The sequence below is a fragment of the Dromiciops gliroides genome, chromosome 2, assembly GCF_019393635.1.
Source record: "Dromiciops gliroides isolate mDroGli1 chromosome 2, mDroGli1.pri, whole genome shotgun sequence".
NCBI classification, from domain to species: domain Eukaryota; kingdom Metazoa; phylum Chordata; class Mammalia; order Microbiotheria; family Microbiotheriidae; genus Dromiciops; species Dromiciops gliroides.
The window spans coordinates 672,852,676-672,878,462 of record NC_057862.1 but is presented as its reverse complement, the minus strand read 5'-3'; the positions used below and the strand labels follow the sequence as shown (position 1 = coordinate 672,878,462).

Genomic DNA, 25,787 nt, shown 5'->3' with positions numbered 1-25,787 from the left:
TCAGAGAATACATACATACATACATACATACATATATATATATATATATATATATATATATATATATATATATATATATATATAGAGAGAGAGAGAGAGAGAGAGAGAGAGAGAGAGAGAGAGAGGTGTATATACATATATCTCTATCTCTATCTCTATATTATTCAATAAACTATAGTAATTCTATAAAGACACCTAAGTATATATGTCCCTGATATGACTTTCGTTCTTTTTATTTTTGATGCTCATGTTTTTGCAAAACTAGCTTGTGTTTATAAGATAAATGGATAAATAGATTACAAACAAATCATTATGGAGAGGCAGGGGAAGTAGAATGAATGCCATGTTAAAGAGTTTTATCTTTGTTTGGTGGTGAATATTTTTAATGGGTTTCTAGAAAACCATTCTTCTCATCCATGATGTAGATATAGTATTATGTAATTGCAAGTAACACTGTGATCTCTTGGGAAATTGGGGTGGACAGGCAGGGTATGTGACATGATTAGAGTTATGCTTTAGAAATATTTGTAGAATAGATTGTACTAGGGATCTATCCAAAGGCAAGGAGATTAGTTTAGGTGTAATTACAGAAATTTAGATAAGAGGTAGTAATAACTCAAATAAGAGGGGAAAGATGTTTTATAGACACAAAATAAATGGAATTCAGTGACCAACCTAAAGGGGGAGAAGAAAATGGAAAAGTCAAATATGAGGCTGTGACTTTTAGTCTGAGCAATAGGAAAGATGTTAGTATCAGTAACAGAAATAAAAAAAGTTAGGAAAATTGTGCTTCAGGGAAAATAAACAGTTATGGGGGGACTTGTGGAGATTCAGTCAGGTTTTAGTAGGACATTAAAATGGAAACTATGTAGGGTGTGGAGCTCAGGAATAAAGGTTAGGGCTCAGGAGTTGGAAATTGTCTCATAAAAAGGATACTTGAAAACATCTAGGAGAGCAGATATGATTGCCAAGGGGAAAGTTTCGAAGATAGTGCACATTTAGTTAATGACTGTTGAATGGATGGATGGATGGATGGAACAAGTCAAGAGAGAGAGGGCACACAAGGATAGAGGTGTACTTAACAGTTGCATTTCCTAATCTGGAGGAGAAAACAGAATCCACTTAGTAAGTCAGAGTGAACAGAGGCAAGAAGGTAGTCCAGAAGGGTGATGACTTGAAAGCTCATGGGTAGCCAAGAGCTTCAAATTAAGATGCTGGGGAAGTTAGAAATGGCCACTGATCCTAGCTAATAAGATGTTATTAGTGACCTTTGAAAGAACAATTTCAGTGGGGTGAGGGGGTCAAACTCCAAAGAGTAGAGAAGGGTGATAACATAAAGCTATTAACCCTCCATGTCTCCTTTGAGATACTTAATAGTAAAGAGAGGGAAAGAGACAGAGACAGATTCAGAGACACAGAGACGGAGTCAGATAGGGACAGAGAGACAGAGAGAAAAATATACACACATAGATACAGAGATACAGCGAGAGACAGAGAAACCAAGAGAGAGACAGAGACAGAGACAGAGAGAAACAGAGAAACAAAGAGACTGAGACATAGACACAGAGATAGAAAGTCAGAGAAAGAGACAGAGAGACAAAGACACAGTGAGGAGGACAGAGACACAAACAGGGACAGAAAGATACACCCACAAGAGAGAGGGGTGGGAAAGAGAGAAGGAGAGAAAGGTATAGAAGCATTAGTGTCTTGAGGTCTACATAAAGACTTCTTGTTTGGTTAGTTTTTAGAATAGTGGAATCATAGGCAGATTTGAAGGGAGTAGTACAAATAGAGACTGAAGGAACAAGAGGGAGGTAAAGGAGAAGAGTGGGTGGTGATATTTAGAAATTTTGAATAACAAAGGAAAGGAATGAAGTATCCTCACAGTTTAGGTACTCTATCTTTTCAATAAAGCAAAGAGCACTGTGATCTCATGACAGTATGTGGGTGAGGATGGATCAGGGACTTCTCTACAGTGGCAAAGTCTTTTGGAGAATTTGATACAAGGTGACAAAGGTAAATAGAAATATTACTCAGCTGCATTGTGAGTGAGAGAACGTGACTCCTGGAACCAATTTTAGGAAGTAAAGGTCTTTTTGTTTGTTTGTTTGTTTTTAATGAGGTTGTAGTTAAAGGTTAGGGGAAATTGTAGGGAAGTTACACCCTCTGGACAATGAAGAAAGAAACCCAGCAATTTAATTAATTTTGCGTGTGTAGGGGCAGCTAGGTGGCTCAGTGGATAGAGCACTGGCCCTGGAGTCAGGAGTACCTGAGTTCAAATCCGACCTCAGATACTTAACACTTACTAGCTGTGTGACCCTGGGCAAGTCACTTAACCCCAAATGCCTCACCAAAAAACAAAACAAAACAAAAAACAAAACAAAACAAAAAAAATGTGTGTGTGTGTGTGTGTTGTATAATTTAAGATTCTAAATGTGGATTCTAATCTGTTCCCCCAGTTTTGGGGGAAACTGACTAAAATCACTGATAAAACAAGTTTAGGTTTTTAAGAGTTTATTGAAAAATAGAAAGAGAAAGATTGAGAACAGAATTCCAACAGCCTGGCATTCCTATCTTTCCTCAAAATTTCCTGTGAAGTCCTCTGCTGCCACCACCACCATCAAGTCAGGAACCCAAAAGAGACAGAGCTCTCCGTACAGGCCCTCTTTCCTCCTTCCTGTCTCCTCCCAGAAAATAGGAGGCTCCTCAAGTTGATTGGCTGGTAGCCTTGATAGACAGCACCCATGAGCAAATGTCACTTCCTGATGCCAAGGAAAAGCCACATGGCCTTGCCCTCTGAGGCATTCTCCTCATGGTGGAGCCTTACTATAGTAAGTCTCCAGTAGGTGGCATCATTCCATTCATTACAGTCCCCCCGTTTGTTTCATTTGAAAAAATGAATGCATTTGCTCAATGAAACAACCAAAATTAATATCCTATGCTAGCTAACAATATGTAAATAACAATATAGAAAAGGGAGAGAGGAAAGTTTTGTCCAGAGGGGCAGTTTTTTGTCCTCATAAACTGATGCTTTGACATAGGTCTTGCAAAGGGAGGGCCTCTGCAGAGAGTACATGTTACAGATGGTGTATATTATAATAGAAACAGAAAACAAAATCAACAGAACAAAACTATTCATATAAAGTCTCTGAGTTCTCTTGTCTTCTTGGAGTGGTAAGATGTCATCAGGAGGAAACTGGACTCTGGTCCGGAAAACTGGATTCTCTTCTTTAACTGTTTGCATTGCTTGATTTTTACTAAACCTTACTATAGCATTGTTAATCAACAAATTAATAAATTCCATTACATTCCCTCATTTATATAATAGAGGGTTGAGGTAGTTATGCAGTCTATAACACTTTTTACCACCATGTGTCTGGATCAAAGCCAAATTTAGTATGTGTTCATGACACCTGAAAAATGTTATGGAAAGTTTATCATACCATATCTCATGGTTTTCGAGACAGCCAGTGATTGTGCTAGGCCACAGGTGATTAGACTGAGTGAGACTAAAAGAAAACAAGTTCAGTTAAATTAGATTATATTAGGATGGAGAGAGGACAAAACTGGACTGTGTCTAGCAATTGTGCTCTACATAGTCGCCATCATAAGCAAACCATGGACTTATATATAATTTAAGATTCTAAATGTGGATTCTAATCTGTTCCCCCAGTTTTAGGGGAAACTGACTAAAATCACTGATAAAATGAGTTTAGGTTTTTAAGGGTTTATTGAAAGATAGAAAGAGAAAGATTGAGAACAGAATTCCAACAGCCTGACATTCCTATCTTTCCTCAAAATTTCCTGTGACGTCCTCTGCCTCCACCACCACCATCAAGTCAAGAACCCAAAAGAGACAGAGCTAGCTCTCCCTACAGGCCCTCTTTCCTCCTTCCTGTCTCCTCCCAGAAAATAGGAGGCTCCTCAAGTTGATTGGCTGGTAGCCTTGATAGACAACACCCATGAGCAAATGTCACTTCCTGATGCCAAGGAAAAGCCACATGGCCTTGCCCTCTGAGGCATTCTCCTCATGGTGGAGCTTTCCTATAGAAAGTCTCCAGTAGGTGGTATCATTCCAATCATTACAGTGTGTGTGTATGAGCAAAGACTCAAACAGTTCAAAAAGATGAGATTTTTCTGAAATAACATAACAGAAGAACAAAAAGGGTCAGGTTGGAAATAAAAGCTCTCGTATTATGTCAGTCATTTTTGGAATAAACAAATATTGTAATTTGCATTTCAAATTCTGCTTTAATGACTAGATAGTGCATCATTTGCTTCAGAAATACAGACATTAAGCTAGCATAGTTCTCATATTATAGATTTTATTTTTAAAATTGGAGTGAATACCTGATTAAGAGTCTGTAGACATTTATTTATTTTGTGTGCATTTTGCTTCAAAACATCTATGCTTGTCAGCAGGTGATGTGGGCCAGTTTTCTGTAAGGAAGAACACAATTGGTTGATTGTATTCACTGTTGCTACTTTGAACTCTGAAGGCAGTCAAAACCACAGCATATCTCTTACAGGGAGAGCACAAACAAGGAAAGAAACTGCATGAATCACAAACTACCCACTAGCATTTGGCTTTCGAAAACCCAGGAGATAAGCTTTGAAAAGAACATGATAAAAATCAGCCTGTGTAGTACTGTCCAGTCATTTTCCTCCAGTGCTCTTTTTGGCATTTTGATAATTTGGTACATATTGAGAGAATGAGTATGGCAGTCTCCCAGGATAGACAGGCAGAGATAGGGTATGTCCTGGCTCCTTAGAGGGACTGCCAAATCACTGAGGTCCCAGATCCCTCTGACTATTTGACCTACCTAAAGCAAGTATCTTGGCAGGCTTAACCAGTAGTAAAAGGAGAAGCAAACTTGAAAAATGAGATTTCTTTTACTCTGTTAAAAGCTATCTTTTGGAGAATTCAAGAAAATGAATCACCACCATCATTAATTGAGCACTAAGAATTTGTGGAAACATATCTTTGGTTATCAAATACAGTCATTAATGCCTCCTAGCTTCCTTAGGTTTTCCCATTGGCTAATCTGCATGTAAGTGATTAGATATTATTTCCAGATCATGCTGGGTCCTCTAATCTGTTTCTAATTGTTGCCTCAGATACAGAGTAGCCAACCTGACTTTGAAGGCAGTAGCCCTAGGACATTTCCTCCCCAGGCAAAAGGAGACTAAGCTACATGGCTTTCCTCTCATATTATTACTTCCAGCCAGTTGGAGACTGGAGATAGAAGACAAACATTTAGATGAAGTGAAAACTTGAATGATGATTGACCTATTGCATTGGCTACCCAAACTCCTTGCAGGGATGTTTGCTTACTCTTCTCAGTTGGACCTCAGTCTCATCTATCAAATTCCCCATTTTTAGAAGAGTCTCAAAATCTAGTGACATTTTTTGAACATGGAAGCTACAAGTCAAGACTGAGTTATGCCCTGAGAGAGGCCTGGGCAGTTCTATAGAAATTGTAAAGGAGAAGAAAAGAATGAGTGAGGATTAATGGAAGGAGGCCATTCAGTAATGCATTCTGAGAAGTACCTGTTGATCCCATTTTATGAAATACTTGAATTAATATTGAAAATATATAATCATCACAGAATCTCAAAGATGAAAAAGATTTCAGAGTCTATTTAGTCAAGACCAGGCAATTCTTCTATAAGGCTCTTAATAAGTAGTTATATACAGCCTCCACTTGAAAATTTCCAGTTAAATGAACCATCTCTGGTGGACCATTTTAATGACCTTGGAATCATTTGAATTATTCATTTTTAATTTTCCTTAAACCAAGCCCAAATCTGCTTTTTTTCCAACTTCAATCCATGGTTCGTTGTTCTTCCATCTTTATCCAATCAAAAGTAATTGAATATCTCTTCCCCATGTGAATCTTTCAGATGCTTAAAATTAGCTATCATGTACCTTAGAATTCTTTTCCCAAGCTATTATTATTATTAAAAAGAAATAATAATGATATTCATTAGCACTTTAAGGTTTACAGAGTTCTTCACATACTTGAGATAAGATTTGACCCTTATAACAATCCTATAAGGGAAATATTTTTATGTGCATTTTGCAGAAAAGGAAACTGAAGCTAATAGCAGTTAGTTTACTTTTCCCCACTCACAGAGCTAGTCTCTGCGGCAGTATTTGAACTCAATTTCCTAAATTCAGTTCTAGCACTAAATCTACTATGTCAACTAGTTGTCTTAAAACAACTAGAATTCCATCCAGTGAACCTCATATGATATGGTATTCAACCCCCTTCTGCCTTTGTCTATTCTTTGCTTTACTTTTTTCTTTTTCCTTCTTTTTTTCTCTTCCTTCCTTCCTTCCTTCCTTCCTTCCTTCCTTCCTTCCTTCCTTCCTTCCTTCCTTCCTTCCTTCCTTCCTTCCTTCCTTCCTTCCTTCCTTCCTTTCTTTCTTTTTGGCAGGGCAATGAGGGTTAAGTGACTTTCCCAGGGTCACACAGCTAGTAAGTGTCAAGTTTCTGAGGCCATATTTGAACTCAGGTCCTCCTGAATACAGGCCTGGTGCTTTATCCACTGCACCAACTAGCTGCCCCTTTTGTCTATCTTTTCAAGCTCCTCTGGACTTATCCTACCTTGCCAGTGTCCTTCCAAATATTTGATACCCAACACTGAACACAATGTTCCAAAGGTGAAATGACCAAGATTGACTGCAATGAGACTGTTCCCTTCCCTTCAACTCTGAATGAAACTAAGGGGCCTATGGGGTCTTTTGATGGCCATATCACATTGCAGACTCATTGTTTTCCACACAAAATGTTACGTGTATTCATTCCCCTTACATCTTGTCCTTGTGGACAAGTTGTAGAATTTTAGGGGTCCCTACTAAAAGTTATCTCACTGGATTTGACCCATAGTTCTTGCCTGTCAAGATCTTTTTGGCTCTTGATTCTGTCATCATGTTCTTGCTAGTTGGCCCTCAACGATTTCTGTCTTCTGAAATGTGATAATGATAACATTAATATTTCTATCCAAGTCTATGACAAAACTAATGACATAGCCCAGGACCAATGTCTACATTCTTCTCTCAAAACACAGTGATTCATATTTCTTTTATTGTTTGGATCTACTCAATTTCTATTCCTATGTAGTTCAAGATTTCACAAGAAGCTGTATTATTTTTCTGCTTTAGAGATTTATTAATTACTTCTAGTTTTCCCTTTTCTAATGATTGTAAAAAGAATTATCATCTGTCATGTCCTATGGTTGATGAAGCCATAGTCACTTTTAATAGTCACTGCTTCACTTTTTAAATGCCAGAAGCCATCCACTTAATAATGTTACCAAATTGATCCAAGAATCTGCCTGGTTTATGAGAAAGAGTTCTGGATTTGAGGTCAGAGTACTTGAATCCTGATTCTGCTCCTTGCTTCATGTGTTATATGGGGCAAGATATTATACCTCCTTGGACATCAGTTTTGGGGGTTTGGATTTTTTTTTCATTTTCAAAATAAAGGAGTTGGACTACATGATTTTTTAGTCCCCTTGTTACTCTGAATCTGTTTTTCTCTAAATGAAATCAAACTGCTAACTAATATAGTTGGAATTTTCTATTTCCATATTTGTATTTTCTTAGAATTTATTATGTTATAGTTGTATATTTCTCTTATCTCACCCAATAGAATAAAATTTTAATGAAAACGCAGAGGTTTTCTTATTTTTTTGTTATTCCCTTCAGTGTCTAGACAGATAACATTCAAGTAGGAGGCACTCTTTTTAAGTGTGGTTACATACATAATAAAAGAAGTGGATGTGGGGAAACAATAGCTAATAATAGAAGAAGTGCTGAGTCCTGGGTTCCAATCTCACCACTGGCTCTAGCTATGTGACCATGGGCAAGCTATTTAAACTCAGAGAACATTCATTTCATCACCTCTAACATGGTTATAAAAAGACTTGCAACATTCTATTCAAATGGGGGTGATTGCAGTTAATGTGTTCTGCATACTTAAGGCACTATAGAAATGTGAGTTATTATATGACTAGGAATCATATGACATATGATATTTAAAATTAAAGCAACAGGTCAGTGAGAAGGCAGTGGTGTATTCATGGTGAATAGGAAGCAACAGCATATTACAAAAGACTTGCACACCTGACATGGCATAAGAGACCTCATCAGAAGGTAATTTAGCTGGGGAAAAGGAGGTGGCCTGGAAGGAAACTTAAGGGATGAATGGAAGTACATAACATTTTAGTAACATCAATGCCACAATCTGTAAAGAACGATTTGTGGTATTCTAGGAGGATTTCAAATGGAGGATTTATGGGGAAAGACATGAACTAAACAAGATGAAATGATCATATTTACATTGTTTAAAGAAGTGCCTCATCCATAGATCTGGGTCAAAAACTCTGCCTGAGTTTTCCTCCCTTGCAAAATGAGGGAGTTAGATTAGATCACAGGATCATGGGAAGCAGTATCACAGAGTAGAAAACAGGTACTTCCTTTGGAGGTAGAGGATGTATATTCAACTCTTCTGATGCTTATTCTCTATGAGACTTGGCTAAGCTTCTTGATCATTTCCTCATCTCTAACTAACATGACTGATTTGGGCTAGATAATATTTCAAGTTTCTTGTTCCTATACATCCAGGATCCATGACACTAAGTCATAAGATACAATACATTTCTCCTCCCCTCATTTCTAGGAGGAACAAATTGAGATGTCAAAAAGTAGATTGCACTGTCCAAGGAAGGGGGAAAAACTAGAATTTAGACCCAGGTTCCTTGACATCAAATCCAAAGCTCTTTCCTTTGTACCTGGATGATCCCTAAGGGCTCTCTGAGCTCTGTATTTGTGCCTGTGTTTCTAGGCAACAGAAGCACTCTATGCTTTGTTCTTGTCCTGTGTTCACAATCACACTGATGCTCCTGTTCTACATGAGGAGAACAGATTTCGATGCTATTGAAATTGCTAAGATAGAGGAGTGTATATTTAAGGCATGTTCACAACATCCTTCTCTAGCCCATATTTTACATGAATGTTATTGATAGACTGAGTCTACTTCTTTGCAATTTCTCTGGCTTAATTTCATTTGATTCTGAGGCTTCAGTAGTTGAATTTCAATAATGACTGAGATCCCTGAGATATTTGGGACTTGTTAAATATACATGTCAAGATAAAGGTACAGGATGGCTTGAAAAATCTCAATTATCTGTTGTATTGGAGAGGAACATTAGCCAACCTCACAAAAGATTATCTCAAAGCATTGCTATTTGTTTTGAGAAAACACTATGGATTTTATCCAGTAGCTTTATGCTACCATTTATTTATTTAAGCCTGAGATATTAAGAATGTTTCACAATCCCTAAGTAAACTAATTTGGTAACAGGGAGATAGTCACCTAGATAAGGTGGACAAGCAAATAGGATACAGTCAATGTAGAATTTCAAACTGCCTCAGAGAATGAGTTCCCGCTATTTGAGCACATAACATACTTAACAAAATTCATTGGCTTATGGCTTTTGACAATAATAAAAACAAAACCTGTCATTTAAATGGAGCTTTATACACTTAGTATGTGTGGGATCCTAGGCAAATTACTTATCCCTGTTTTCCTTTGTTTCCTGAGGCAAATAAATACTAATTTATTTAAATTGTCAATGGATTTAGCTTAGTATCTGGCAGTAATAAATGCTCATTGACTTATTGGGCTTAAGGAAAATCATGTGGCAGCTATGTAATGGGTAGATTAGACTAAGGGAAGAATCTTAGATGAGAACCTTTAGGGGATCCCTGCAACAACTCTGTTGAGAGGTAATGCTGATATAAGTGTTGACTCACATTGCTGGGATCAAATGCAAGCTTGATCACAAAAAGAGAAGCTGAGGGCTTTTTGTTTGTTTTATTTTTAAAAGATGATGCAAAATTCACAGATGCAGGAAACTGGAAGAATGATAGTGTCCTGAATATAATTAGGGCAGTTTAGTAGGAGGTGGAAGTGGGGAGAAAAAAAGCAAATTTTATTTGGTGAATATTGAGTTTGATTTATGTATACAATAACTATTTGGAAATGTCTAATAAGCATTTGGCAATGTGAGATTGAAGCATTCACTGATTCATTTATTCAGTAAACATTTATTAAGCACCTACTATATGCCAGGCACTGTGCTAAGTGCCAAGGATACAACAAGAGGCAAAAGACAGTCCCTCAGGGAATTCAAGTCTAATGGGTGAGGCAACATGCAACCAAAAAAAGTACAAATCAAGTTACATGTGGGGATTAGTAGGAAATAATTAAATATGGGGAAACACTGGAATTAAGAGTGGTTAGGGAAGGCTACTTGTAGAAAACAGGATTTTAGTTAGGACTTAAAGGAAGCCAGGTTGGTCAGTAGTCAGAGCCAAGGAGGGAAAGCATTACAAGCAGAGGAGAGAAAATCCTGGGAACTGAGGAAAAATAAGTTTCTTATTTGTGGAACAGCCAGGAGGCCAGTGTCACTGAATCAAGGAGTACATGTTGAGGAGTAAGGTATAAGGAGGGAACTAGGCTATGAATGCCAAACAAAAGCATTTTGTATTTGCTTCTAGAATTTGTGGAGTCAGGGAATGGTGGGGTAAAGTTGGTGACATTCGACCTGTGTTTTAGGAAAATGTAATGACTGAGTGGGGAAATAGATTGGAGTGGGGAGAAACATGAGGCAGGAAGACCCACCAGCAGTCTATTGAAGTAATCAAGGTATGAATTGATGAAGGCTTTTATTAATTGATGGGAGTGTCAGAGGAGAGAAGGGGTCATATTTAAAGATGTGGTAAAGGTGAAAGGACCAGGTTTCTGTGATAGCTTGGATATAGGGAAAGATCAACACATCCTACACCCATCCTGTGGCATTGGGCTTTAGTCAATACTGCACTGTTGTTGTCCTTTTGTTGCATACTTCCTCAAACCATCTGAACCCCTTGTAGTACCATCATTCACCCACAACCCTTGTTTGGACTTGGAAATCCTTGCCGTTGCCCTCAAGCATCCATCTTTGTAATGAATCAGTTCACACAAGGTATCCTTTGTATTTATCATGGCATCAGTAGCCCCCTTTCCCACAAGCATAATACATTTTTATTAACCAACTGGTTGATTCCAGGTTGCATCTTTTTTGTAGATTTAAAATTTTTCCCTATTTGATTGTAAATAATTAATACTTGCTTACAGATATGATGCAGTATCAGTGTTACTTTTATCCAGAGTTTCATCAGCACAATTCTTATAAGCACCCTCAGAGTAAAATAAGAAATCTATTCTGAGCTGGCCCTACAAATATGTTTCTATTTATTATACTCAAGATACTTTTTTGGTCCTTCTTTTACTGTACTTACAGTCTTATAAACTATAAACTATCTTCGTTTTGGAGTGGAGGTACAAATGATCTATAGAAAACTTGGTACTCCTATATACTTAAGTTTAAAGATGACCTTGTAGCCATACGAAATTCTTCCATGCCATTTGAGTCCTCAGATCCATTTATTTCTAGCATGGTGTTGGCATTATCTGTTTTATTGTGTCATTATTTGAAAATGTGCTATCTTTCATATGATATTTATGGAAACAAGCTATTAAATCAGAATATTTGAGCATGAGATAACCCTTTCCCTACCCTTGCCAAATGTCAGCATTTATTACAAAATGATCAGTGTTCCGAGAAAATAGCAAAGAAGGCATTCCATTTGAAGGCTTCTCTTGGAGCCTTGTAACCCTACCAAGGGCAGGTCAAGAACAACAACAACAACAACCAAAGAAATAAAAAGGAAAGAAGGCTGGAAGGGAGAGAGGGAGTGAATAATGGAAGAAGAGAGAGAGGGAGAGAGGGAGAGAAGGAGGGAGAAAGGAAGGGAGGGAGGGTGAGAGGGAGGAAGGAAGGAAGGGCAAATGAAGGAAGGAAGGGAGCAAGGAAGGAAAGAAGTATGGAAAGGCAAATGAAGGAAGGAAGGAAGGAAAGAAGGAAGGAAGGAAGGAAGGAAGGAAGGAAGGAAGGAAGGAAGGAAGGAAGGAAGGAAGGAAAGGTAAAAGAGAAAGATTAGAGGGAGGAAGGGAAGTGTGAAAGAAGAAGGAAGAAAGGAAGGAAAGAAATAAAAAAATAAAAGAAGACAGGGTAGAAGAAAGAAAATAATCACAAACATACAAAAATCAATGACATCTCTCATATGTATGAAGCACAGCTATTTATATTTATTTTAGTTTTTTATTCTTATCTATTTGAATAGTCATATACATGAAGATTATTCTTGGGGAATAAGAAACAAATCAATGAAACTTCACAGTTGGAAAATTGTATAATAACAAGCATCATTGGGTCACCATCAGTTGTTATATAGAAACTAATTCTCCATCTGCTCCCCACCCCCAGTTTTATTGCCATACTAAAGACTTTTATTTCAAACCTCCTTTGAATATAATTTATATTGACTTAACATATAAACTAACTATCTTTACTTACTCCCAAATAATATGTATGTCCTTTGGAGGAAAAGCCAATGTTGGTTTGTGCCTTTGTACCCCCAGCACCTAGCACAACAGCCTGATACACAGTGGGTACTAAATAAATGCTTCTTGTCCAAATGAAAAAAGCAATCCCATTAAAGTTATGACAAACTAAGTTACTTAGATCCTTTCTTTACAGTGAGTACACTGCTTTTCTTAAACAATAGGCAGGCAATCTGTCAACTAAGCTTTTATGTTTTTTTTTTCTTTTTTTTCTTTTTCTTTTTTTTTTAGTGAGGCAATTGGGGTTAAGTGACTTGCCCAGGGTCATACAGCTAGTGAGTGTTAAGTGTCTGAGGCCGGATTTGAACTCAGGTACTCCTGACTCCAAGGCCGGTGCTCTATCCACTGTGCCACCTAGCTGCCCCGCTTTTATGTTTTTTTAATTAGATAACCAATAAATTTGAATTTATATCATATGTGGGATATGAATAGTGTCTCAAACCTAGTTTTGATTTTAGATACTGGCCTGTGCTTTTCTGTGGATTTCTTTTTGATATATTCCCCAGGACCTTGAGCCTTAGGGAAGTTGGATCTGTTAGGTGCTTTTTATATTTTTTTTTTCATAACTGCATTTTCTCTTAGGGTATCATTGAGTCATCTCTCAATGCACAGTTTTACTGCTGATGATTTATTTAAATGTTTCTCAGAAGACTTGTTTTGGTCTTCATTTTCAATTTAAAAAAAAAACGTTATGAGACTACTAGAACCTGATTAATATTGATCCTTTTATTTTCCCCCTGTCTCTTTGTTGTTCATCAACAAATGGTGACAGTGCATCACTATCTGATTTCCTAAGAATTGTAGAGGAAATGTTAAGTAGGAAAAATATTGTACTCAGATTTAAGAGGAACCCAGATTTGATGGCCACTTATTAGATTCACCAAATGTGTGACCTTGGGCATGATGTTGAGTTTTAAGGGACTTGACAGAATGGACAGGCTACTTCTCTGCTTTTACAGATGAAGAGACTCAGGAGGTGCAGTGACCTGCCCAGAGTCATTACAGATAATGCAGAGCAAAATTTTACCTCCATTCTCTGAACTACAGCTTAAAGCATTTTCACTGTATTCTACTGTATCCTCTTTTAGCTCCCATCTGCAAACTGGGAATAAAAATTCCTATAGTACTACCAAACAGGGTTGTTTACAAGTATAAAATATGATCATAATATTTGTGAGTGCTTTGTCTATACTTAAATTATATGCACAAAAGTCAACTATTATTATTGCTATGAACAAATGCATTTCTGGGCTGACACTTTCTGGGAGAATATTGCTCAAAGAAGAGCCAAATTAAGGCTGATTCATTACCGTTAATCAACAGGGATTTCCCAAAATATATGCATATGCATGTATATATCTGTATATTTCTATCACTATGTTTATCACCAAAATCTATATTCACACACAGATAGATAGATAGATAGACAGACAGACAGACAGAGATAGATAGATAGATAGATAGATAGATAGATAGATAGATAGATAGATAGATAGATAGATAGATAGATAGATAGATGTTCATGTATCTGGGGCAGCTAGGTTGTGCAGTGGATAGAGCACTGACCCTGAAGTTGAGAAGACGTGAGTTCAACCTGCCCTCAGCTATGTACTAGGCTGTGTGAGCCTGGACAAGCCACTTAACTCTGATTTCCTTAAAAGTCATCTTGATAATATCTTGCTACTGGGCCCAGACATTTCTGGAGGAGAGAGTGAGGCTGGTGACTTTGCATAGCACTTCCTCACTTAAAATCAAATTCATTGCAATTCATGACATCTGCCATAGTCCTCTTTGAGAATGAAGGACAAAATTGCCCACTTTTCTATACATTTCTATACATTTTCTATATATTTTCTATACATTCACGAATATACATTTATGGATGCATGTATATATTCTCATGAGTTACATAGGAGAGATTTTTAAAATAGCAAACATTAGGGGCAGCTAGGTGGCACAGTAGAAAAAACATCAGCTGTGAATTCAGGAGGACCTGAATTCGAATTTGGCCTCAGACACTTGCCACTTACTAGCTGTGTGATGCTGGGCCAGTCATTTAACCCTCTTTGACACTCTCTCTCTCTCTCTCTTTCTCATGTATATATATATATATATATATATATATATATATATATATATATACATATACATATGTATACTATGTGTGTATGTATGTATACACACACACACACATATATATATATATATACACAAACATATATGAGAAGAAATAATAGCAGGGTTCTCAGATTCAGGGCTTTATATAAACTTCTGGAGGGGACACCCTATTCCCTAACTTCTGCCAAAACATCTTTCAAAAAAGTCAGCATATCTGTCGTGCTTCAATAATCCCCCTTCTCCCTCTTTATTTTGTTCATGTTTTTTCCCTCTCTATTCCAACATTTCTCAAGTTTTTTGATCCCAGGATGTTTTTGTACTCTTTTTAAAATAACATTTGTATTTAAAGGTATTTAAATCCCAATTCCATCTATCCCTCTTTCCTTTCTTCCCCTCTCTTTTCCCTAAGGCTGTAAACAATGAGATATAGGTTATACATGTGCAATTATGTGAAACATTTCCATATTAATCATTTTGTATAAGAAGACTTGAAAAAAGAAAAGAATGAAAGGATAAAACAGGATACTGAAGTCTGTGTTCAATCAACATCAGTACTTGCTCTGGAGGCAGATAGTATGCTTTATCATTAGTCTTTTGGGATTCTCTTGGATCATCGTACTGCTGAGAAAAGCTAAGTCATTCACAGTTCTTCACTGAACAATATTTCCATTACTGTGCACACCATTGTCCTTGTTCTGCTCACTTCACTATACATCAGTTCATTTCAGTCTTTTCAGTTTTTTTCTTATAGCATAGTAACATTCCATCACAATCATATACCACAGCTAGTGTAGCCATTCCCCAATTGATGAGCATTCTTTTGATTTCCAATGCTTAGCCTCCACAAAAAGAGTTGCTATAAATATTTTGTATAAATAGGCCCTTTCTTCTTTTGGGGGGTGTCTTTTGGATATAAACTGGCAGTGGAATTGCTAGATCAAAGGGTATGATATGTTTTATAGCTTTTTGGGTGTAGCTTTCAAATTTCCCTCCAGAATGGTTGGACCAGTTTACAATTTCAAAAGTAGATTAGCATCCCAGTTTTCCCACATCCCCTTCCAACATCTAACATCCAACATCCAGCATTTTCCCTTTTTCTCATATTAGCCACTCTGATAGGTATGAGCTGGTACCTCAGAGTTGTTTTAATTTTCATTTCTCTGATCAATAATGATTTAGGGCATTTTTATATAACTATAGATAAATTTGAATTCTTTGTCTGAAAACTGCCTTTTCATAACCTTTGACCATTTCTCAATTGGGGAATGGCTTGTATTTTTATAAATTTGACTCAGGTCTCTATATATTTGGGGTGGGGGATGAAAGTTAATTTGACTTTCCCAGGGTCACACAGCTAGTAAGTGTCAAGTGTCTGATGCTGGATTTGAACTCAGGTCCTCCTGAATCCAGGAATGGTGCTTTATGTACTGAGCCACTTTATTCACTGTGCCACTTTATCCACTGCAGTGGATAAAGCACCGGCCCTGGATTCAGGAGTACCTGAGTTCAAATCCAGCCTCAGACACTTAATATTTCCTAGCTGTGTGACCCTGGGAAAGTCACTTAACCCTCATTGTCCCACACAAAAAATATTGAAGACCCCAAATAATTTTTTACATTACATCTATTGATATTTACATATTAGAAGTAAAAACTAATTATTTTTAAATATATTCATTTCAGGTAACAATAATAACTCCATTGCATGACAACATGACATATTTTATGAAAGATAACTATATTTTCCAGAACACAAAAATTAGTAAGAAGAGTGGCATAGTTTGATAATTTTTTTTGCAAATCTCTTTAATGCCTGGCTTATTAGAAAACAGCTGGATCTTTATATCTGCTTCTACATTCAATCCATTTCATTTGAAGTGTATAAAGAAAATCCAGCCACCCAGAGATATGTAGTTAGAAAAGAAAGGAGCATTTTTATTGTCGATTAATGTCTTAGCATTATTATGAATATAGTTTTGAACTCATAGGCTCCATGAAGGAGTCTTAGAGCATGGACCACGGTTTGCAAATAACTTCTCTATTTAAAAACACTGTCCTTCTTTGCCTTTTCTGACATCCAGATCCATCAGACCCTTCCTACATCCAGTGCCTTCCCTTTGTTAATTATTTCCTATTTATCTGGTATATAATATGCTTTGTATATACCTGTTTACATATTGTCTCCCCCATTAAATTGTGAGCTTGGGCCAGCGACGTGCCACAGTGGATAGAGGACCAGCCCTAGAGTCAGGAGGACCTGAGTTCAAATTTTACCTCAGACACTTAACTCTTACTAGCTGTGTGACCCCGGGAAAGTCACTGAACTCCAAATGCCTAACCAAAAAAAAAAATGTGAACTCCTTGAGGGCAGGGACTGTTGTTTGGATCTTCTTTCTGAGCCCTTAACATTGTACCTGACATGTTTGGGTACTTAATAAATGTAGATTGGTTGCTCTTTCTACCAATGACCACCAAGCACATTAGACTAATTGTTCCTCTTACATCATGGATTGTTCAGAATATACTTTTAAAATATTTTATTTTTAATTTATGGAATGATGTAGGCATAACATAGTATAATGAAAGAGCTATTGTAAATGAAACTGCAAATCTGCTATGTCAAACTGGATATTCCTTTTAAATATATAATAAAGTTATCATGTAATTTCCTTCCCCTCTTTCCCCTCCTTCCCTAGAGTCGGCTGCCATTAGAGACAAATATGTATATAGCTATATCTATACAGCTATATATGTGTGTAGGTGTGTGTATCATTCTACACATACTTGTATCTTGGTGTTACTTTAGAAAATGTTCTCTTGGTTCTGCTCATTTCACTTTTGTTTGTTTGGGTTTTTTTGTGGGATAATGATGGTTAAGTGACTTGCTCAGGGTCACACAGCTAGTAAGTGTCAAGAGTCTGAGGCCAGATTTGAACTCAGGTCCTCCTGAATCTAGGGCCAGTGCTTTATCCACTGCGCCACCTAGCTGCCCTTCACTTTTTATTTTGTCCATGTTTATCCTTTCTTTTTTTTCTAAAATCATTGAGCTCAACCTTATTTATAGGACGATAGTATTCAATTACACTCATATATCACAAGTGGTTCAGCCTTCCCTCTCCTGACTCACCAATTCAGGGTGAGATCTGAAGTGAGAGCACTTGGAGAAGTAATGGAAGAAAGGAGAACAAGTCCCTGAGGCTGCTTTTTTTTTCTCCACCATAGATAACCCACTTCAAGGTTTTGTCCAGAAATACCACCAAGCCTCGTTTACCTCCTCACTCCTGCCACGACTTGGAGCTTGGTCCTTGCCAAACCAGTTCCTCTGTTGACCTGACTTAAATCTCACTTTCCCTGCCTCTTTTAGTCCCCTGGGATGTACTTCATAAGGTCCTAGAAATTGGGACGCTAGTGATCTTGATGCTCTCTTATTTCACTTACTATGAATACATTTTCCTCTACCTTTCTAAAATAATTCTGATTTCTTCACAAAAAAGCAGAAGGGGAAAATTCCCACTATCCATCACTCTATAGAGCTATGTTTTCCACCAGTCTGTCACCAGATCTTATTCCTCTTGTAAACTCCTTCTGAGCATGCTTCAGAAATCTTTCTAACCTCTGAGATTGCTTCAGCCTGGAAATTCATCCCTCAGTAGTACCTTCTGCTCCCTCTGAGGTTACATTCCATATAGCATATCGTATTATATCATAAAGAGTAATTGATGAAATACTAGGTATTTCACTTAATTTAAGAGAGAGGGAGATCAGGAATGGCTTCTTGAAGAAAATGGTATTTGGGCTGTGAAAGAGAGGGCCACTATAGGGTAGAGAAGGAAGGCCTTCCAGGAATTGGGCACACTCAGTGAAAAGGCAAGAAAAGTGGCGCAGGAATTTTGTGTGTCAGAATCAGAGGGAAAAAAAGATTGATTGTATGCCACAATGGGTGAGGAGGAATAATTTCAGGGAAGCTGAAAAGACAGCCTAGGACTAAGTTGTAAAAGTCTTCAAGAGCTAAACAGAGTAGTTGATATTTCATCCCAGAGGCAAGAGAATGATAGTGGAGTTGAATGTTTGTGGGAATCACATCTTCATTTAAGGAAAATTGGGAGACCGATTAGGAGCTTGTTACAGTTATCTTAGTTCAAGTTTCTGAGGGTTTAAATGACCATAGTGGCTCTATCAGTGGAAAGAAGAGGTCTGAATCTAGAGATGTTATGGAGGAAAAACACAATTAGATTTTTACAACTAATTGGATTTGTGTGGTAAGGGAGAGTGAGAAGATGAGTTTGATGTTGAGGTGATGAACTAGGAAAGCTGGTAGGATAGGAATGTTTTTAATAGAAATTAGGAAGTTTTAAAAAGGGAAGGGTTTGTTGGCAATAGTATATTTATAAAAGCGTGTGTACAAGAATCACTTATGTATAAAAGTCATGAATGGATTGGATTCTGTGTAGAGGGGATATGATTTTCTTTGAGATTACAGAATCATTGAAGTCCTGGCATAGTAGATAGAGTACTTGGCTTGGAAACAGGAGGGCTCATTTTCCTAAGTCCAAATCTGGTCTCAGACATTTATTAGCTGTGTGACCCTGAGCAAGTCATTTACTACTGCCCGTCTCAGTTTCCTCATTTGCAAAATGACCTGAAGAAGGAAATGTCGAACCACTCCAGTATCTTTGCCAAGAAAACCCTAAATGGGGTTGTGAAGAGTCAGGAATAACTGTAATAATAAACAACAATAAGATATCAATTTATATTTGTATAGTGCCTTATACCTTTCTGATTATTTACATCGTGAATCATTTGAGCTTCACAACAACTCTTTGAGGTAGACAAGGGTGATATTATTACCTTGTTTCAGGTAAAGAAACTGTGGATCAAACAAGTTAATTCCTGCAATCACAGGTAATAGATGGCAACATTGATTTAAGAACTCATGACTTCTCACTTCAGGTTAGAATAACACTATGGTCCCACCAATTTTTCAATCAAAACAATAGTACTTTTTTCATTTATATGAAAAACAAAGCACATGTAAAGCAACTACAGCAATAAACATACAAAGAGTTTCCTTATTGTACCAGTAGGTTTTAAATGGAATCAAAAAGGCTTAAGTTTTATTTGAACTTTGATAGGTTTTACTTGAGATATTTTTTTCTATGTACTCTAACATAAATTCCCTCATTGATTTAGTTGTTAAATCAGTCATTTGAAGATATGTGTTGACCAAGTTTAAAACCATGATATTTTCATTCTCTTTTTATTTTGGCATTATTTTCTTGGCTTTGAGGTATGGTAAAGTTTAAGGGGGTATACTTTTTCCTATTTTTGCAAGATGTTCAGTTTTAGGACCTTGATTGTTAAAGTGAACGTAAAGAAATACAATTGGTCCATGTGGTACAATCCCATTCTATAGAAAGCTAGAAAATCTAAGGGGAGAGACAGAGATAGAGACAGAGACAGATGCATAGAGCCAGAGAGAATGAAACAGAGACAGAGTGAAACAAAGAGAAGGTGAGACAGAAAGATAGAAAAAAAAAAAGACAGACAAGACAGAGACAGACAGAGATAGAGACAGACAGACACACACAAAGACATAGATAGGGAACAGAGTCAACAGAACAAGGACTTGGAACCCTGGACCTTAATACAAGGTACACATAAATTAATGGCTACAGTTTCTTATTGGGCACACATGTAAATGGGATTGCCATGTTTTAAATTAAACTTTAAAATAAATTAAGAGTGATTATATCAGTCTGTTAATTACCTTTATTTTAAAGTTACTTCGGTAACTCATCCTCTTTATCTCTAAAAGATTTACAGAACTATCCAATCTATCAGATAAAATATTTTTAAAAAGAGATCAACTACTTTTTTTCTGGTTTTAATGTGTGTTCAGTGCTGCTCGCTCATGCGAAAACCCATCTGTTGATAAAGATTTTGCCAACAATATACTTTCAGAACTATTTTAGATATGGACTTCAGGCATAAGAACTTAAGCATTTGATGTTCTCTCCTTTAGTGTTCTAAAAACCAGCGAAAGTCACAAACTGGCCACAAAGTTTTCCTATGGGATGAAAGCACCTATTTTATTAACTTGAATCCAAGGCATGACAGCAGTCTTCTTGCCTCTGCTCATTTTAATTTTACTTTTTCAGAACAAGATCATTTTAGACCCTATGACATTCAGTGAGGCTCGATTCAGACCATCTCTAGAAGAAAGGCTGGAGAGCATTATCAGTGGTGCAGCGCTGATGGCGGATTCTTCTTGTACTCGTGATGACCGTCGGGAGAGAATCGTAGCTGAGTGTAATGCAGTGCGACAGGCCCTCCAGGATCTGCTCAGTGAATACATGAATAATGTAAGTCATCTATTTTTATAATTCTTTTCTTCAAGGATCTATTTGTTTGGCGGCAATCTTATGGAACTTCTCAAAGTGTTCATAAAACAAAACAAAACAAACAAAATAAAAACATAGGCCAAACCAGAAAATTGATATTACCATATAATATAAAGCTTTAGAAACCAAGGAAGAGCTTTGGAGAGTTCAATATATTGATTTGTGTTTCTAAATGTGTTTGAAAGCAAAATCTTAGTAGAAATTGGATTCAACCTTAGCATGTTTGACTTAATAATCTCCTTGTGACTTTGGTCAGTGAAATGTGAAAAATTAGGGACTTAATGTAGCCATAGGTGGTTTCTCGAAATGCCTGGATATACCAGGTCATGGTTTCAACAAGTACAAAACCTTTCAAAGTTTAAAGTGGTCAGAGTTTTCCAATTTATCCTTGAAAGAATGAATATCTATTCTAATAATTAAAAGGAATGTAAGGTTGGAGTATTTGTGGTCCTTTGTAGTTTATAATAATGCTGGCAGATGTCTAGCTGGCATTCATCTTAGAAGGGTTTTTAATATGTTGTAATTTGATGTGTGTATCTGAGATGATTCACATTTTCAAATAGATATTGACTGAATCTAGTCGTTTTATACTGTAAACAGTTGTAAAATATAGTAAAGATAGTGCTCGTATAGCTACAGAAAAATGAGAAGGTTATAAGCTAAAGTCTTATAGCAGAGAGGAATACTGAGATGCCTTTGAGAGGAAGTGAATTGCGGTTGTGTCCTCTGCCTTGCTGTTATAATGCTGGCTGGCTTAGGTTGATTGAGCTCACTGTTTCAGATCACTAGGACTTAGGGATTCTGTGCTTTCCACTCAGGGAGGAGGCGTGCTAACTTCAATGAGCCCAGAAAGTAAATGGAAATGGGCAAAATGAGACTCCCCTTGGTTCATGATACTGGAGAGTAATAAATGGGATAGCAAGGTGTACGGATAGCTCATGTCACTGAAAACAGGCCCCCAGGTTGCTCTGAGCCAAGCCTTCACAAATTCTAACTCTTAAGACTGAATATCACTACAGAGATGCTACTCATTGTCCCAAAGAGCTTCTAATGTCACCATTGTCTCTCCTACTCCTAAGGGGTGGGGGGCAGAGAAAAATGTGCAAAAGGATAGGATTAAGACTGGGCATACTGCATAAAGAAAAAGCAGTAGCATTCCTGCCAGGTCAACCAAAGTGGTCTTCTGTGTCAAGTCATAGGACATGAATTAGTATAAAATAAATTACCTTCCTCCATCAGAGTACTGTTTACCACCAGCCACGCCCTGGAATTTCCTTCAGATATTGAACTTTTAGAAGGCCTGGTTGATTTAAAGCTGCTTTTGTCTTTAGTGTTAAAAAGATGGGATGGCAATTCAAATCTTGGGAGTGGTAGTCTATTCAATCAGGACTGCTTTATTCCAAGCTGTATGTGTGAACTTTTTCTCTGGTTTTGGTCTACAAGGGCTCTTCATAAACAGTTAAAGGGATTGATATAGTTGTCTCAAATTCAGGAATTTCTCCACCTCTTTCTGATTGCACAAATTTTTCAGAAAAGACTATTTTTCAAAATAGAAACTTAATTTCTAAACAGTGCATATATAAAAGAGGAGAGCTGGTATCCTCCTCTGGGAAACAGAATCTTTAATTCCAACTCTGACAAATGAACCATTTCTTGTCTTTGAGGGAATAAACATTGCCAAAGAAAAAACTGAAATTTTCATTTATTTATTTGCCCTAAGGTGAAACATTTTCAGTGAGAGTTGTGTGTGTGTATGCATGTGTGGTGGTGGTGGGAAAATTGGAGGGAAACAGAGAGTTTCTGCTTTTTTTTTTTAACCTGAGTGCCTGAATAAAAGTAGGACTGATTTGGGGAAATACAGGGGATTTTTTTCTAATTTTTTAAATTTTTTTATTTTTGGTGAGGCAATTGGGGTTAAGTGACTTGCCCAGGGTCATACAGCTGGTAAGTGTTAAGTGTCTGAGGTTGGATTTGAACTCAGGTACTCCTGACTCCAGGGCTGGTGCTCTATCCACTGCGACATCTAGCTGCCCTGGGAAATATAGTTTTCAGATCAATATCTATGGAATGTGCTTTTCAAATCAATATCTACAGAATGTAATGGAATGAAAGTTTTGACTTAATGTGTTAAGGACCTTAGATCTTTGCAGAGATGAATGACTTCAGAATTCTCTCATGTTGTGAATTTCATTTTGATGTTCAAAGCTATATGAAGGGGGCTTGGATTAGTAAGGTCTTTGGAAACATTGCCTCACTTTCAGTTAATGCAGAAGAGACTTCAATGTTAAAGCACCAAAGTGGGCAAGATCAGATTCTATGCACATTGTATATGCAAATTAAATTCTTTGGAAAAGGAAAAAATAATTTTTGAGATGTTTATAAAAGCCATAAAATTTGGACAACATTCCACATTTTTCTAGTCCTTTCCAAGCGCGATATAGAGTAATAATACCAATGCTATTAGTTAAAGGAGATGAAAGGAATTTATTGGTGGTAAATGTAGATAAATAATCAGCAAATTATTCAACTATTATGATGTTGATGCAGATCAGTTCCTTTTGTGCTAAGCCTTAAAAATAAAGATATAAACACAAGGATGTCCACTAGCACTTTCATGCTAATGTTCTAAGCATTCTTGATGAGGACTGTAGTCAACATTTAGGTCATCAAGCTGAGAAAATGCCTACATAAACACTAATGTGAGTTGCTTTCACACTGATGTAGATTCTCAATAATACACAGTCATCCTCAGTTATTCTTTCAAAGGTGGGGGAGGTAATGAACAAGTATTTATTTTGTGCTGGAGTTCATACTATTTATCTCATACATTAAGTACACTCGGTCTGGGTGTTGGGTGCTCTGTGAAGAGTGTGGGCCAATTGTGTACGAAATAGTGCCCATTTTTAAGTAATACAAGTATAATAGAGTTGATCATCTAGCTTGTGTGTGTGTTTTCCTCCATATATAATATATGTATACTTAACACAAAAATCACTGGGTCAGTTTTTAATTTGAAGGTTGTTTTTAAGGAAATGAGCTAGAAGTAGGTCCTGAGAAAGGGAACAACTGGCATGGAGGGCATTCTGAAGAGAGAAACATGTTAGGCATATCTACCTCCAGGAGTCCTCCATTATTGGATAATTATGATGGAGGGGATCACTAGCAATGGCACGGAAAAAGTCCTATCTAAATTCACAGAATCGATCTTAAATTGTGCAAGTGAAACTATATTTAGGAATAGTTTCCCTATATTCCATAGAATATGAAGATTCAGTTTATATCAGTTTTAATATATATGTGGAAGAGAAAGTATATTTTAAATGGTTTTGCCACATTCCATGGAATATTCAGATTGGATACTGGTGATTGGAGCTTTCATCTTTGCACAAGATGCACTTCCATTTTCATTCTTGACCTAGAGTAGACATTGAACCTACATTGCATATTGAAGGTGGGGCAAAGGACATGCCCATCTCTCTTCTCACTAAAATTTGCCACTTAATTCAAACTTTCTTAGAATAGTTGCATTCTAGATAAAAGTGTTTGCATGTCATTCAGCCTCAGACAAACTTTAAGCATGCTTCAGGATGTAAGACAACTAAAGCTGAAACAACCCAGACAGACTGGAATCCTAAAGATGCAAACTCAGAGCGCTCTTTCCTGGGTAGCCTTTCTGACTATTGTCTCTACCTGCAGAACAATGCTGGGGCCCAAGGGATCATTCAGTTTTGTGTAAGGAAGGAGGTGTAAATGAAAATTTCAGATTGATAATGAGTGATGACCATTTCTGCCATCTCTCAGAAACTGTTCAGTCCTTGCATTGGCTTCTTCTTGTAAATTCATTGCATGTATGAGCAGGACATTTGCCTCCTGTTGAAATTGTACCATTAAGTATAATTTCTCTGGGAAAGTGCCAGCCCCTGGTATAATTAGTTGGCGGCATTTATCCTCTGAAGAGCATCATTTCTTTGTTGTCTTAGACTAAGAATAAATGATGGGTAGGGAATATTTTTAAAAGGGAACTTGTACCTTAAAATAATATTTTATGGAATTTGTCTTCCTCAACGAGTATTATAAAATGTAATTGACTGACTGGGTAGTAAATGCTGGATGCTTTGAAGAGTTTCTTTCAAGCTGAAGGCAGACTACCTACTCTCAGAAGTTTATATTCAAGTAGTATTTAATGAACAGAGGCAATGGATGTTTAAAGGAATGTATTCATAAAAAAAGGAAAACAAATTAACCCCAAATCTCACTATGTAACTGTTCACTAAATTTTCTATAATATGGGTAATATGAGTTATAGATATTTAAGAGAATGTAATTATTGTGGTAGACAAAGCTTATTTAAAGAAAACTCCACAGCAAGTCACTATGTACCTAACCACCTGCCCCAGGTCATGGATTAAAATTACACAACTCCTGAGCAGTGTAGGTCTAGATAAGAGATTCTTAACTTGGGGTCCCACAGATCACCCAAGGATTCTGTGGTTAGATTTCAGGGGATCCACATACTTGGACAGGAAAAAGTCACATCTTTATTTTATTAAATGCTAACTGGAATTTAATATTCTCTTCGATTATATAAAACACGATTCTGAGAAAGGGTTTTTCAATGACTTCACCAGATTGACCCTCAAAGGTGTCCATGGCAAAAAAAAGATAACTCCTAGTCTCTATGTGTAAGTACTGGAACTTGATGCAAAGGGTCAAGGGTGAATTTTACAAAGTGATTTTTGAGCTGGGATTG

General features: G+C 37.0%; 1 protein-coding gene across 3 annotated transcripts in view; it reads left to right on the top strand.

Moving 5' to 3' along the window:
• CTNNA2 (catenin alpha 2) overlaps positions 1 to 25,787 on the top strand; it is a 1,529,678-nt gene that overhangs the window by 549,127 nt on the left and 954,764 nt on the right. For 2 of the 3 annotated variants that reach the window (XM_043982315.1, XM_043982316.1), the window contains exon 7: positions 20,795 to 20,998. In XM_043982315.1, coding sequence (XP_043838250.1) covers positions 20,795 to 20,998 — 204 coding nt within the window. Of the gene's footprint in view, positions 1 to 18,919; positions 18,925 to 20,794; positions 20,999 to 25,787 lie in introns of those variants that run through there. The other variant, XM_043982317.1, reaches the window with a different exon arrangement.